General features: G+C 35.9%; 1 protein-coding gene across 2 annotated transcripts; it reads left to right on the top strand.

The window, feature by feature from the left end:
- Positions 1–3800: 3800 nt before the first annotated feature.
- Positions 3801–11181, top strand: LOC128999324 (actin-5C). 2 transcript variants are annotated; one of them, XM_054425755.1, is made up of 6 exons: positions 3801–3951; positions 7924–8132; positions 8415–8729; positions 9083–9318; positions 9928–10216; positions 10721–11181. In XM_054425755.1, exons 2-6 carry the CDS (start codon positions 7943–7945, stop codon positions 10819–10821), a joined length of 1131 nt encoding a protein of 376 aa, XP_054281730.1. In that variant the 5' UTR covers positions 3801–3951; positions 7924–7942; the 3' UTR covers positions 10822–11181. The 2 variants fall into 2 exon arrangements, with proteins under 2 accessions (XP_054281730.1, XP_054281731.1); XM_054425756.1 differs by lacking the exon at positions 3801–3951 and adding an exon at positions 4669–4790.
- The last annotated feature ends 5476 nt before the right edge of the window (positions 11182–16657 follow it).

Raw genomic sequence — 16657 nt, 5'->3', positions numbered from 1 at the left:
AGAGAAAATTAGTAGCCAGTATTTTTATTTGACAAAATATTGGCTACAGCTGATTTATTCCATATAGATGAATAGATGGGAAGTATAGTTGAGTGAGAAGACAAAAGTCAATGACTAGTATTAACATAGATAAATAACTCAACCGCACAAACAAAATGATTATTTAATTGTTAAAACAATACAATATTAACTATAGCAAACAACAATTAATTGTTGCCGGTAGTCAGCTGATCGTCCCATTGTTGAGGTGCGTTCTGTGTTGACTAGGTCAAACCCCTCCCCGCCCCATTTACCACCCCTTGATGGGCTTAACCTCCGCTCACTGACGATTGAATGGTTTCTGTCTCACTCACACACGAGAACCAACAGTGGAAACTATTTTTGTAATGCCATATCTGAACCAATTTGCTATTTTCGCACTCACGTGAACTATTTTGCGAGTTCTTTTCTTGGAACTCTAGACACTATTCTCAATGTGGTTGGAATGGTTTGGAACTGTTGAATGAAGTATTTACCGACCGATTCCCTGAGTCACCATTATAGTATTGTTTGTAAGCGCAAAGCCAATTAATTTATAACCGCTTGTGTTTCCGAGTGCTAGTTTAGGAATCTTTAAAGGGTAAAAAATCACATATCACTAACATTATGAATTTAAATAAAATTTAAATAAGTATCTTACTCGCATCCCCACTTAAATTTGTTATAGCATATGTTTATACTTAAAAAATTTAGATACCATGGCCATGGATAGCCTATAATCACAGAAAAGGGAAACAAAGTTTATTTCCTTTTATTTCCTTAGTCAATGCTATAATCAACTATAGTCTATGCCATGTCTAATTTTTTTGACTTAATTGATTTTTCTCACACAAGCTTTACTTTTAAACTGTACCAACATTCTGTACTACATTTTGAAAACTCTTATGAAAACCTGTACACATACAACCTTGTATCTTGATTGTAAGTATTTACTATCGAGCTACCAATACTTTAACACTTTTCATTGAATTGGCGACCATACAAAGTAGGTATTTAAGCCAAGTATGAATGGAGATGAGCTGTTTTGCCTAATGAGGTAAAAAATTGTCTTATAAAAATGTGGACTTAACAGCTACGAGATTTTATTACAGTATTCACAGCGAGAAGCGAGAACCATAGAAGTTTGAATTCAGGAATGTTGGTCAGAATTTGATGGGAGAAGAAAGCAACTAAAAATTCAAGTAATTTTACTATGATTTATTGCGCAAGTTTCACCTCGTCTGAGAAAAGTAGAAAACAGAAAGATGCGACGAACTTTCCTCCGATGTAAAAGGCGACGAGGAACTGATGGACCGGATATGGAGGAATTAAAGAACCGGATATGGAACCGCGTCTGGTAACAGGAAACAAGTGGTTTCTTCTCTCCGCTCCGCATTGTATATAGGTCAGTTGGATGATTGGTTCTTTGGACAAGGATTAATTAATTAGACTATGCATTTATTTGTAAAGAGTTAAGTTGAAGAACATTTTAAACTGCTGTTTATTATCTGGAGACACTAATTGCATATTATGTTTTATTGTTTTGACAGTGGTGTTACTGACAAGACCTTAATTCATAAATAAATCATACATCTCCACTCGCATTATATTTTTCCTACAGTTACTAATAGGCTTTAAATAAATTTTCCAAACACTGTCAGAACGTTTTTAAGTTATGTTAAATCAAACGTTGGTTGAACGAAATGGTAAACGCTACACCAGCTGATAGTAGTCGTAGTATATATATATAAGTGTGTTGCCAACTTAATTTCAAGCGTACACGTATTACGTGCCTAAAAAAGTATACAGTTTTTGTGTTTTTTGGAGTGTGGCAAAAGTAAGTAAATGCAGCAATTAGCAATTAGCTACTTTGCGTGCTATAATCAGTGCAAGGAAGCCCACTTTGTCAGGTAGCTTAAGAAAAAATAACTTCTGTGCTATAAAACATTTCCTTTATTCTTCGTTTTTGTTAAATTTGTGTCTTCCTTATTATAAATCTGGGTTAAATCTTTGTTCCGTTTGATCCCAAATTAGGTTTGCCTCCCGCGTTGCTACTGTGGGTACCAGATGTCCTTATTTGGCCCCATGTAAACTAACTCCTAAAATGGGATTGGCTGGTACACATCTCGACCGGAATTCCTTGCAAAGACTTGCAGTGGAAAGTAGCCATGAGAACGCAATGCTTGACGTATGAAAATCACAGATGAAAATGCATAACCTCTTTCATTATTCCATATTCCATTCGTCTAGTATCTCCTAGATAAGCCAATTCGAATATTTAGGGAAAGTTTTAATGTTTACGACATTTTCCATGTTATTTAGCTTAGTTTAGACCCATTTTAACTAAACAAAACGATAATTGTCACATTCTTCTAGTGTATACCACCCAAAAATTAATTTTGTTTAGTAACATAAATGCACGATAGCGAAACAAAACACATGAAACAGTCTTCATATTTTACATTGATGTCGAAATAAAAATAGGAAATATGTCTTACTTTTTGCATACAAGGATACAAGTAGTAAAGAATAACTATTGTCGAGGTATAGAAGGTCATGTGAAACCTCTCAGTTATTATGTATTGGCAGGCGAGAAGTGTGTATTCAACGTACGCCAATTAACTAATTACAGTTTTAATTGCCAATTAACTCTAACATGCCAAACTGGATAAGTAGGTCCCTTTCTTCTTTCTTCTGCCCCGTCACTACAAAATGGTATAAACGTGAAAACAGCTGTTTACGTTAATTATTTTTCATGGTTAGGATTTTTAAATCGTATCTTTCATTGACAAACATTTCTTTTGGGTAAGTAGTTTTAATTATTATTCAATTCAAAGTTGTGTAGCGTTTATGTATTATACGTGGGAAAAGACTGCGAAATAAATTAAGTTGGTGCACCTAATTCATATTTAGATAAAGATTAGAATTTATTTGTAGACATCCTTAGTTGAGCAAAATACGAGTTACGGGATTATGATAGTTGGTGAGTAAAATAATTTTAGATGGGTCAAAAATAATTTTTGTTTATACAGTACATATTTTGTTTGTCTCTTGACTTTAACCCTCGTTGCAGATTCTGTCGTAATAAACGACATGCGCACCCAACAATCATCGGCAAAACTTTAATTTTGAGCGAATCCCTAACAAATTGTTTTTTAGAATAATTTTCATCATTTTATACAACTAGAACAATAAATTATACTCGTGTTAAATTTTTCATTTTCTCGTTAAGTTCATATTTACACCAACCCTCATTTACTGTAGAAAAAAGTCAATAATCATCAAATTGCAGATTCCACACGCACACGCGTCGTCTGCAATTTGAAACGATTTCCGATGGAACCCAACCCCAAGAGAAAGGTTGGAAACGAAACAATGCAGTAAAAAGTGAAACCTTTCAACAAACTGTTGATTGAAGAAACCTCTAATTTAATTCTAGTGGGAACGGAACGCTGAGGTATTCATTCGAAATTTCCTACTAGTTTCAAGTACACGCTTGCATTTCGCTTGTGAATCAACCGCCCGAGCCTCTCGACCAATCAGAGAGCGCCATCCGCTTTATAACCATATATGGTATGAGCGGTGTTTGTTACGTGGAGGGGGTTCGGGCGAGTCCAAGTAGTACGGTGGGGGAGAAACCTTCGACTTTTGTGCGACCGCCGACTCGGATTTCATAAAAAACGAGTGAATTTATTTGCTTCTACTGGGATTTGGAGTTATGAAACCATTCTAAACAGATTTATTACTGTTTTTAGCTCGATTTTAGTTTAAATTAGTGAATTTAAGTCGGCTGTATTCCCTTCAGTGTAGACTTCCTCTCCCCGGACGAGTCCATTTTCAGGACGAGACTTTCCCCAACGGTTCAATTGCTCGGTTCACTTGCATCAATTTAGTTGTGGTGCCAGCACTCATTGACGTTCCTCTATTTTAGAGGTAAGTTTAGGAATAATTAAGGTTTACTTCTCAATTTAATGTAGAATTATTCTATGTCTTATTATTTTTCATTAAAAAACAGTTATTTTAGAGATCGGTGGGTACTGGTAAGCTTTTTATATTAATTTGTCTGCTTAGGACTTGAATTGACGTTTTAAAAGAAATTAATACGAGCTCGATGTTTTTGTCAGCTGATGATAATTTTTCATCGGTTCCAGTGTTGCATGTAACCTTAAAGTAAGTGAACGACGAAAATTGCAACTGTACGTTATTCTCGCACACGCCGGCTCGCGCTAGGTTTACTACATAGTAGGGTAGCTATTTTCGTTTTACGCGCATCCATAATTAACTTCATTCATTCCCGCCGTGCTATTTTTAAAGTTGGCACCTCTCTACTAAACAAATAGTTGCTATTTTTACTCCTTCCTTAGATCTTCCAGACATAACCTATTGCCAGTTGGGCGTTGTCCATCTACCGGCGTGATAGTAACCATGAACTTGTACACACTTCATTGATTTAATCTTTCCCTTTGGACTTGGAGAATAAAATAGTCAATATTTTCAGACCCAAGTTACTTAGTAAATAAAGAGTTTCATCGAGATTACCGGCTTTTGAAGATGTTAAGCCACGCCGCAAGCTTTTTCCTTATATGGTAAAGTATGCTGTCATTGGCGCTCCCCCCCCCACCATTGAATATTGGGAGGGGTAGGAAGAGAACTTAGTGAGAGGTTGCTTATAACCTAACCCGTCTGCTAGTGTCAACTTCAGTTCAGTCTAGTCTTGTTAACCAAAAGGTGCAGTTCTGTGCATCCCTATTTTGTACATTTTATTTATTTATGTAAGTTTGAAATATTTTTGTGTCTTCTTGTAGAGTTAAGTGCTTTGTGTTGTGCCATATGGATTACCACCAATGAAGATTCAATCGTTTTTAGTGCCAGCTGTGTTATTTTTAAGTGTGTTTTAAGTTATTCAAGTTGTGGGTAAAAAAACATAATTTTTTAATATTTTAAACTCAAGTTTAGGTTTAAGCTTAAAGCTTTTCATCCTAACCATACTTGAATACCTACAATTTTATTTTTACTATCCGTTTAACTCGATGTAACTTGGAATCAAATCAAACTTAAGTTAGCCTACCTCAGCAGCTTAACTTGTGCTTAAGTATTATTAAGTACCGGTACCCTACTTGTTAACTTAAAGTTTACAGTAAAGAAGTACTTAATAATCTACTTATGTACGGTACTGTACTAACAGACCTGATCTCAGTTTGGATCAAAACATTTTGAATTGTAGCTGAATCTAGCTTCATTTGAGTTAAACTTAATTGAGTTAGTTGGATTGAAGTGAGCGGTTGTTCGGGTCCTTGTTGTATCCATTAAGCCTTCAGATATTTTCCCAAAGAAATTTAACTAATTTATTTAAATTACTGGGTACACTAAGCTATATCTGTTGACACAAACAACCGAATGAGTAATATTGATTGTTCGATTGTTTAATTCGATATATCATTTGGTTAGTTAGGTTAGGTTAACCTTACCTAACTAACCAAACGGTATATCGAATGAAACAATCGAATAATCAATATTTTCATTCAAATGAGTGTAGGACCTAAAGTAAAGTGCAGCCTTCCAATTAAAATTTCAAAATGGCGGCCATTTTAATTTTATAAATTGAAATTCCAAAAAAAATTTATCGAATAATCGATAAGTTATATCGATTGATATTTCCATTACGTTGTTTGTGCCAACAGATATGGAAGTGAACCAAAATTACTTACATTAACTTAATGTAGCCTACTCACATGGCAAGCTAAATTAAGTATTAAGAGTTTTTTTTTTAAGTGTTCTCTCATAGTATGTACAAAGATTTACAAAATTTAGGCTAGGCTAAGTAACTAAAAGTCTTTGGCCTACTTAGTGAAAAGTTGTGAATTAAAGTTAATCTTAATGACAAGCTGCTGTAATTTCAGTAACTTGATTTTGTTTTGTTGTATTTAACTTCCTTTATAACTTTGGCGCTTAGCTTAAACCTAAGTCAAGCATATCTTATCACGTCTGCTGATTAAACCATATAACTACTCTTCATCATTTAATTATTGTGTAGGTGTATCTAATATAGGTGAGCTAACTTTTGATCGCCTAGAAATTAGCCGCACCAATTAATTGTAATTTAACACCTTTTTAACTTAAATAGAGCTGATTACAAACTTTTTATGATAATTAAATCCAGACTATTATTTGTGACGGTTATTGTGTTCAAGCTTAAAAAAAGTTAGTAGTGTTTAATTTGATTAGTTGTAAATTTGATGCTTTTTTGGGGGGCCTAAGGGGGGGGGGATATCTGCCTTATCTACATGGGATCATGATCCTTTTAGGGACCATTAACTCAGGCCTATCCAACTAATATGTCATAGGCCTACTCATTTTCTACAAGCATTCAAGCTTGAACAGAAGAAAAAAACCATTAGGCTACTTAGTTAGTTGTTGTAATTTAATGTTCTTTGTTGTTTGAATTGTTATCCTAGAGAGTCCATTGAAGCTAACGGCCATCTTGGATTTGCCCGCCAAAAGAGCATGCTAATTTCGTTAATTCAAACAGCCATTGAAGAGCTATTTTACCAAAAAAATTTTCAAATGCCAGAGTGATAATATAATTTAAATAGGTATCTAATTAACACGTTCAGTGCGGAATACCTTCAAACAGGCGCTCGATAATGGCGGCGAGGCCCGGGCGAAGCCCCGCAGCGCAACTGAATTGGTGAACGCAATTGGCATTAAAATATTTCAGTCTGACGAATAAAAAAAGAGCAGCGGTGATTGTGCTGTGTTAGCCCGAGAGTGGACGTAGTTCACTGAAACACCCAAAGGTAGTAGCACTGCCTGGATTCGTAGCCAGTGTCTTTGTAAAGTGGCTCGAAAAGAGAAAATTGCCGGAACCGGGACAAAAGTATTGCTAGACGGGATTTTACGGGAAATTTTAGTACCAACCTACACCAGACTAAAGCTACATAATCTAAGCTACAGGCTGGCAACGATTATAACGTTCCCCGGCAATAGCTGAGCTCACACTAAACTAACGTGGAGAGAGTGGCATGACGTCAGCTTTAGCTGATGTCCGCCACCAGTGCTAGTGTCGGACATCATCTATTGATGATGCCCGCACTCAACGTGTTAACTGTGAGTTTAGAAATTGTCTTTGTAGTTTTTTAATTGTTTTACAAGCTAGAACAAAGGACTCTTGGAAATGATATTTAACAGACGAATAGTTGTTGCATTCTTTATTCGTTCAGAAAGGTTTGAGATAACTTGTGTCGAGCAAAACAAAAACTCCTAAATTTACCAAGTCTTGCTGTTATTATAACAGCAGAATTGATATGTGATTATAAGTAATCAATAAAGTTGTTGAAGGCCTAGTCTATGTGCAAGTGATGTGTGAAAAAACTGTCCAAGTTGACCCTGATATAGATCTCTCACCATTTATTGTCAGTAACTTTAAATTTTGTTCAGGTATTCAAAGGCGAGTTCAAAATGTGAACTAACATGATTACTCTTTTGACTTTCCCACATACAATGTAGGAAAATAACTACTACCTGGAAATAAAAAAAATATATTATTTTTTTAAGCTCCATGCATTCAAAAAGTTAAGGATTTAATGTTTTTCCAATTTCCATCAAATTTCCACTTTATCTTAAAAGTAATAAACTAATGTCACAATTTGTACAACAACATATTAATTACCGGTACTCAAATAAACATTTAAGACTTAAGCTTGAAAATGTTAGGCCCTACAAAGATGCATTTAGTAGTTCTTATGTAGTTTTAAGATATGTTGGGATAAACCTTTTGGCACAAACCATAGTCTACATTTAACTTAAGTTAGTCTTACAGTAAACTATCAACAACTTCATCTAGTTTGTAAATTGTATCCATATACTCTTATCAATCACTTGTAACATATTATGTTTTTGTTACAGTTAATTTATTACAATCACAATGTGTGACGAAGAAGTAGCAGCTCTGGTTGTGGACAATGGATCCGGAATGTGCAAGGCCGGGTTCGCCGGTGACGATGCTCCTCGGGCTGTCTTTCCCTCCATCGTGGGACGTCCTCGCCATCAGGGAGTCATGGTGGGGATGGGACAGAAAGACAGCTACGTCGGTGACGAGGCTCAGTCCAAGAGAGGTGTGTTTTTGGAAATACCAAACAACTGTATACATGAAAATATTTTTAAAGGGTTATAGCTAATCTAGGTATTTCACTTCTCCACAATCTCAAAAATAAAAGCTTTACAGGTTACTTAATTTTTTATTGAGGTGCAACTTGTATTTGTTGTGTCGTAAATATTTGTTTTTAAGTTGCAAGATTAGCTATTAATTAGAATTGTAGTGTTTAAATTAATGTAACCATTACCACATATATTATAAAATCCAATGTGAGTGACTTATAATGACGTTCATTTCTCAGGTATCCTTACCCTGAAGTACCCCATTGAGCACGGTATTGTCACCAACTGGGACGACATGGAGAAGATCTGGCATCACACATTCTACAACGAGTTGAGAGTTGCGCCTGAAGAACACCCTGTACTGTTGACCGAAGCCCCCCTCAACCCCAAGGCCAACAGAGAAAAGATGACACAGATCATGTTTGAAACCTTCAACACACCCGCCATGTACGTCGCCATCCAGGCCGTTCTCTCCCTGTACGCCTCTGGACGAACAACTGGTATTGTGTTGGACTCTGGTGACGGCGTCTCTCACACAGTCCCCATCTATGAAGGTAACATATCCAGACGACAGTTCCTAAGTTCCACCATTTGTTAAGTAAAAGTAAGTTATCACAATCAAAGATTTAGAATGAAGATTTTATTTCTATGAAGATTTAGAATGTTTCTCAAATATTAAAGCTTTTGTGTGACAATCAACATTTCCCGCCACCCTCTATAGGTCATTTCTTGTTGACTCGGGTACATTTTATGTACCCATAAATAGTAGGCCTATTTACAAGGTATTGTAAAGCTTTCTACGCCATTTCTAATTTATCAATCTTTGTACATAAAGGTCTTAGGTTGTGTAATGTAGGTTTAACTTTTAAGATGGACTTAAATTTAAATTATATTGTGTGCTGTGCAGGATACGCGCTGCCCCACGCCATCCTCCGTCTTGACCTGGCCGGCCGAGACCTCACAGACTACCTGATGAAGATCCTCACCGAGAGAGGATACAGCTTCACCACCACCGCAGAGAGAGAAATTGTCCGTGATATCAAGGAGAAGCTGTGTTACGTCGCGTTGGACTTTGAGCAGGAAATGGCAACGGCCGCCAGCTCCAGCTCTCTGGAAAAGAGCTACGAACTTCCTGACGGACAGGTGTGTCTTTGCCATTGTTTTGCAATGCCTGTAATGGCCTGTTTAAATGTCCAATTAATTCTCAGAACCTATTAGAAAATGAATAAGCCTAATATTTTTTAATTCTTTGATTTAGCCTATTTACACCTCCTTTAACCAACAGACGTAGACTTCTCATCCCAATGTAAGTTTTAAAGCTTGTTTTTCGAGTCTTATTCATGTTAATGACACTGATCGCTAGTGCCGACGAAATTTAGTTTTTTAATATTTTACGACAATTTTATGATTTGTTATTTACTGTTCTTGGCTATACAACCAAGGAATGAGTTAAGATTTAAGATAAAATTGTTTTATTTGGTTAAATGAGGTTACAAATGACTGAAATGACAAGAAACAAATTGTAAACTAAACACGACCTCTACACAGTGCACCGGACGACCTAACAATAAAAGTGTCTTTAGCTGATCCATAAGTCATGGATGATAAGTCTACTAAAGGAATACTTATTATTTATCTATGCCTGTAGCTTTCTACTGTTTGTTTGTAACATTTTGTCATTTATTTTACTCTTTTAAGATTAAGTTGTCAGTTTCTATTATCGATTATTTATTGATTTATTATTTTTAACAGGTTATCACAATTGGAAACGAGAGATTCAGGTGTCCAGAGGCTCTCTTCCAGCCTTCATTCCTGGGTATGGAAGCTTGCGGTATCCACGAAACCACCTACAACTCCATCATGAAGTGTGACGTAGACATCCGTAAGGACCTGTACGCCAACACAGTCCTGTCTGGAGGTACCACTATGTACCCTGGTATTGCTGACAGGATGCAGAAGGAAATCACTGCCCTCGCTCCTTCCACCATGAAGATCAAGATCATCGCTCCCCCTGAGAGGAAATACTCCGTATGGATCGGAGGTAAGGAACATTGTGGTTTTCAGCTAGATTTAGGATTTGTGTCAGAAATTGAATCATGTAGTATTGTATCATCTTCACTTTTCAAACTTATTCTAATTAATTTTATTTATTTACTTATTCAAATTAATCCTGTTTATTTATCGATGAATGTATGTAATTTCATTTACATGTACAGAATTATTTAAATATAAAAAATAAACTTACTAAGCCAGTTATATAACTTTTGGAACAGGATATGGTTCATGATGAGGTTTTTCTCAATTCCCTTTTGGATCAACTAAAAGACCTATCGGTACCCTAGTTAGTAGAATATTATGATTTCAGTTTATTATCAGTAGTTAACTGATGTTTGTCTGCCACACTTACAGTTGTCTAATACTTGTCATTTCACTTACAGTTGTCTAATGCTTGTCATTTCACTTTCAGTTGTCTAATACTTGTTTTTTCACTTTCGGTTGTCTAATACTTGTCATTTCACTTTCTAATGTTTTTTGTACTTTTCAGGTTCCATCCTTGCCTCCCTCTCCACCTTCCAACAGATGTGGATCTCCAAACAAGAGTACGACGAGTCTGGTCCCTCCATCGTCCACAGGAAGTGCTTCTAAGCGTGACTCTACTGTTAATATGTGAAAAGTTTGCTTCGGTTCGGATCACGGTGATCCGACAGAACTTTATTTATTGATTACAGTTTATAATTTGTAATCGAAACCTTTACAAGACATTTATCGAGTTGTTAAACTTTTATACTGTCTCAGACGTCGTTTCCATTCCATTCGCACTGAGCCGAGAGGTGCGATCCGTTTATGTTGCATTTATGTTAGTCAGTTGATATTTATATAGCCTCTGTGTAAGATTTTGTGATTAAAATGTTCGGTCCTATTTAATTTTTGTCCTGTATATTTTTTATTACGAGCAATAAATGTGAACTGCCTCGAGTGTTGGAAATAAATCGCTTAGATTGCTCATGTCAAGCATTTTCTTTTGAGAACCTTTAGATATACTGATAGGAATTCCCTTACATATTATATGAAGGAGTACAGTAGACTATTCGTTTTAAAATGAATCTATTAAAATATCTGTGGGACTTGAAAAAATTATAGAAATTAAGAAATAATTTACTAAACTTTACCACAGAGAAGTAAGATAAGATACAGAGGACACAAGCTTATAGTACAACCGTGCACATTTAGATCTGGTATGTTGGGTTGAAATGCACTTATACTGAGCAAGGAAGAGCCCGAACCATGATGTCCACTCTCCTACTGCATGAGCGCTGTAGTACGTGATGGTGAGGGGGAAAGACAGTGAAAGGGGGCGACAAATAGAAATGGCTCTAGACACCAGCGACCGGTGCTAGACACCTCAAGTGTACCATTGTATCCTCAGTTTCTTACTTCTCTGTGTCGTCACAAAACTTGATCAATGAAAGACTCTTGGCCATGTTTGTGTGTAGAATAAAGGGATGGCAGGTAGTGTTGAAAAAGTTGCAGTAACTTAAGATCTCGGATGGTCACTAATTAATACAATTTTACCTACGGACAAGAGTTTTTGAGTTACCTGACATGCTAGCTAGCTGAAGGGTTTCCTGTTGTTAATGGCTGCAAATGGGTGCTGCAATAGAATATACTTATGGTGTTTTGTACAAATTAGGTAACTATATTCAAACAAATGTGCCTAATGCATGTAAGCCTCATTATGTAGTGAAACATGACTTATTTGAACCAACAATGGTCTTTCTCACGGAGAAGTAATTATTGCATCAGGATCTACATTAAGGCTAGATGAATCTGAACAGGGAGTGACATGGTAGGTATTGTTGGTAATGGTAACGAATGCTTGACATTCGTGAAATTGCTCACTTATGAACACAATTTAAACCGGCTTAGAAAAGGGTAACTAATATATTCATTGGCAAATAGCTTGAGTTTTATTAGCCTCTGGGTGAAGAAGAAAGGGTTTCCTTTGAGAAACATTTATGCACTCAAATACAACTGCTTAAGTCCAGTAGGGTAGCGACCAGGTAAGAAAAACAAGAGAGCCGACCAAATTACCCTGAGTCAATCAATTTAAACTGGAATATTAGAACCTTATACTGTACAACTGTTATTTTATTTTTTAAGTAAAAGAATCTAGCCTTATTTTATTACTATTTTTGCAATTCAATTACATGATAAAGACTGGACCTATAACCATTGACTATGTTTTATCTATGCCATATAACTCACTGAGCCAAAATAAGTTTAATTTGAATCTGCCAGTTTCTTTTATGCCATAACTCACTGAACCTCTACTGAGTTATGGCAGTGTCCACACCAGAATCAGAAGCGCTGTTGTCACTGAGTTTTATTTCATCGCCCTCCCTACATATAATTGGAGAAAGCGTTATTTTCCTCAACATTTTTGACTATGAGTTATTTATGGTGGACATATCTATTTTGGGCCCCCTGAACCTAAAAAGTGATGTCTGTGTGTGGATGTGTACAAAGCTACAGACAACACCTGTGGTCTGATTGTGATGAAATTTGGTATGTGCATGGATACTTTTCCAAGGTATCCCCAGGCTTTACAATTTTTATTTTTAATATTGATTTTCTCATGGAAAATCTAATTTTACAATAACAGCTCTAACTGTTAAAGTGAAATGTAGCATGTTATATACAGTCCTTTTAACTCTAAACAAAATTATACAACCCCCATTGCTCTAAAAATTATGTTTGAATGTTTTTACAACTGTTGTGCCTATACCCAGTAAATATCAATGTTATTCATGTTATTCCCAGAGCTTACACATACATAGTTGATGACAAGCCAGAGAAAGTTGTGTTAGATTGCTGATATGTTTATTTTAAGTAAGGTAAAAGCCTTAAAGTAATTCAGCTAAGCCAGGCAGATTGTGCCTCTGTAAAATATAGGTACCCGTACATATATTTAATTACCTGTATTTACAAGTGCTCGCCTATAGCAATCAAAAGGTCACAGGTTCGATCCTGAGAAAAGTCGTTAGCTTTTTGATGGTTCAATTCAAAATTGGACCCACGCACGCCTTGACACAGATCATCTCACACCATTCTACACTCATTTTGGTTTAAAATACATACCAAATAGTTTTACCCATCTCAATGATTGGTAATTGATAATAATTAATTGTTGATTGCCTCAACACCGCAGGCAAAATCGGAACCAATTACTGTAAAACATCATAAGCCATTTACACAGTCTCAAAACAATTATTGTACCTACTTACTGTACCTTAGTTGTAAATATGTTGCTGCTACAAGAAAAATTAAGTGTTATTTTTATTGAAATGTACCTATCTATGTTATGGCTTAGAACTTGATTAGAAATAAATACATTTTCAAAATTTGGGCAGCAACTCGTGCCAGGTCACTGTTAGTGACAAAATATTATTGTAGACTACACCATAAGTTTACATACACAATAATTATTAAATATTTTTTAAAAATTGTAAATATTTTAATCTATCAAATAAAAAAATATAAATAACCTATTTGTTCAAATTTGTTGTTTATGAAAGAGAAAGTCAGACTGGAGCCTTCCTTTGAAAGGTTTCTGTGGTACCGCGGGTACCTATCTCCGAAGATGTCGATACTGACCCCCCAGCACCAGTGTGTTTCCAAGACGAATAAATATTGCCAGGGCCAGAGGAGCATGCTGATAATCTTTATTAGTTTATTGACTATAAAGTGCCGCCTGCCGAACAAATCTTGTGAACTGGTTCTAGAAGGCACGAAGATCCACTTGGGCAAGTGAAGCTGGACAATTAATTTGGCCATTGAGCCGTTCGTGGAGGAAAACAACGTCTACAACATAGCGTCTCAAATGAAGAAATTGTAGCTTTGAATTATTTTGCAGAACGGCCACTGGGACTACACAGTACTGCTGCATGCATGCCTTGACAGACACTGAAAAATCTGAGGCATTTCTTCTGGATACCTTCAAGTTTGTTGATGAGCACCAGGTGAAAGCGGTTCCTATCATGGGGGTGGACCAAAACTGGCTGGCGTACTCCAAACAGCTGTCCAATAAGGGAACAAAATACAGAGTCTTCAGAGCAATGACAATTTAGTTCACGGGTAGCACAAAATATAAAGCCTTAGAATCTACATGCTCGATGAAGGAGCAGTCCGATGAGAAGACCACTCTCAATTCTTTTACCAGTGGAGACATCTCTTCAGAGGTTTGTTCATACAGGAGTACTCTGCAATGTGTGGAGTGCGCGAATCTCACTAAAAGTCATACTGATGCAATTAGGACACGTTCAGGAGCATGTTGTTTGAAACATACCAAATCGGGGGGTTTAGGCTAGCTTTGTTGACGTTGACAGAGAGTGTCCTCGGAGTGTAATAAAAAATCAAAATTAACAATTATTTATCCTACGAAAATAAATAGTTAAAAAAATAATATTAAGTTGATGATCCCTACATAGACAAAGCCTGTGTGTGGACCGAGATACTTAAAACAAATCCTAACATCGTCCGCAAACAAAGGTCCTCCACATCAAGCATTTCCACGATGGCATTATAAAGGCTATAAAAGAGGTGAGGAGCCAAAGAGCCTTGGTGCACGGCCGCCTTTAATTACAGGCCGCGGCCTTCGAACTGGCAACGTCGCAAGTGGTGTTGTAACAGCTGATTTTTTTGGAAGCAACTAATGGTATTTGTGTATTTACGAAAGATTGATTAATGGACTATGACAATATTAACTCCGCTTACAAATGTACAGATATATATTTTAATTCATATTGTTTCAATTCTGTATGTTTTATTTTCAATATTTTAATAAATTTATGTTCATAAATTAAAAATTAAATCAATAAAGTGCGAATTAATGATCTGATGTCACCTGTCTGCCATGTTATCTTATGGGACGTCTGTCACTGAACAACACCACTTGCGATGTTGCCAATTCTACCAGGCCGCGGCCTGTAGTTAAAGGCGGCCGTGCCTGGTGACGCCTGAGAGTTGGATAAAATCATTGGAGTTGCCAGCAAAGGGACACTTTTTCACTCAAGCACCACCCCCTCCCCCCCAGTAAGATAGTCTTCCGCCCACTTGAGGATAAATAAACCAAGGGTGTTTAGTAGGTATTTGCAACAAAAATGACGTTCTTCAGATAGTTATAACTTAAAACTATATTTTATTAGGAGGCTATGTAATTCCATAGGCATAGCCAAAACATACTCCTACGTTTTGCAACAAATTGAAAAACTCCAATGTAAATGCAACTTCAGACGTCAAAGCTTCATGAACTACATCCAAGTCTTGATCCAAGTCAGCATTGAAAGGGTAATCAATGGAAATTGGAAAACTTAAAAAAAAGTTTTCTTTGTATACTCTCTCCACTCCTCCCCTCCTAGGAGAGCACAAGTTCACATGTACAGAAACCTTATACTGACGTCATAAATATCGAATGTATATATCGATTGTACCGGGTGGTTACGGGTTTTTCTTCGGAATGTAAGTATCGGTTGCACCGAATAAGTAAAGGGGTTTTTTTTGTAACACTTTATTTGACGAATTGAATACTCTCAGTAGTTTATTCATTATAAATCAAATAGTAGAAATACAATAATATTCTTTACAGGATGGGAATAAAATAATTACTTATACTTTGGATTGAACATCCAAGATGTTTGCAATTGTTTTCGTATTTACCTGACTTATAAAATAAAAACTTGAGTTCACAGGACGTTGAATACTAAGACTTTATTTCATAGCATCCACAATAATACAATAACTGTAATTAAAGTAGACGAATTACAGGAATTATTATCGATTCTAGAAGAGAGTGAAATAATAATTATTGTAACTTTGACATGTTAACGTTATGTTAATGTTTGGGAATGATTTACTAAAAGATATTGCCCATCAGTGTAAGGTGACAATTTAAGAAGCCCAAGAGGACTGTTTTAGATATATTATTTTATGGAATTTACAGTCACGTAAAATAGGCCCTACAGTTTAACCATTGACTAAGTACTGTGAGTACATTAATCAATGGTTTAGGTTTACAGAAAAAAGTAGAGCTTTTTTCTCATTTCCCCCTTTAGTACATCTTAATAAAACACCATAAGTTTTACCCAATTATATTATTCTGGCTCCATTTAATTCACAATAACGTTATACTTACTAAGCCTTATCTTGTTATTTATAAATGAAAGTACTGGGACATAATATAAATAAGGAAACATTAAGTAGTAGTAATCCGATTAATTTGTAGGATAGTTTATTACTTTTTGATCGTACCACATTCTATATTATTCAACTCGAGCCTACGCACAGGCCACTAGTGCCCATATAGTCTCGTTTCCCATCAAATTTATTTTTACGTTAAGGAACCATTTTAATTTTTTTTTTATTAATTATGTTACATGAATTCAATGTAATAAATCAAATTTTTCTCATTTTAGTTATATACCAT

Source organism: Macrosteles quadrilineatus, unplaced genomic scaffold (assembly GCF_028750875.1).
Source record: "Macrosteles quadrilineatus isolate MER2022 unplaced genomic scaffold, UCM_ALF_1.0 Scaffold_8__2_contigs__length_117827958, whole genome shotgun sequence".
NCBI lineage: Eukaryota > Metazoa > Arthropoda > Insecta > Hemiptera > Cicadellidae > Macrosteles > Macrosteles quadrilineatus.
This window is presented reverse-complemented; position numbering and strand designations above follow the sequence as displayed.

What these genes read in the sequence shown, in the direction of transcription:
- LOC128999324 (XM_054425755.1), top strand. Translation starts at nt 7,943, where the DNA reads ATGTGTGACGAAGAAGTAGCAGCTCTGGTTGTGGACAATGGATCCGGA. An exon ending in CACAGTCCCCATCTATGAAG is followed by an intron (nt 8,730 to 9,082) that starts GTAACATATCCA and finishes TGTGCTGTGCAG; the next exon opens with GATACGCGCTGCCCCACGCC. An exon ending in ATACTCCGTATGGATCGGAG is followed by an intron (nt 10,217 to 10,720) that starts GTAAGGAACATT and finishes TGTACTTTTCAG; the next exon opens with GTTCCATCCTTGCCTCCCTC.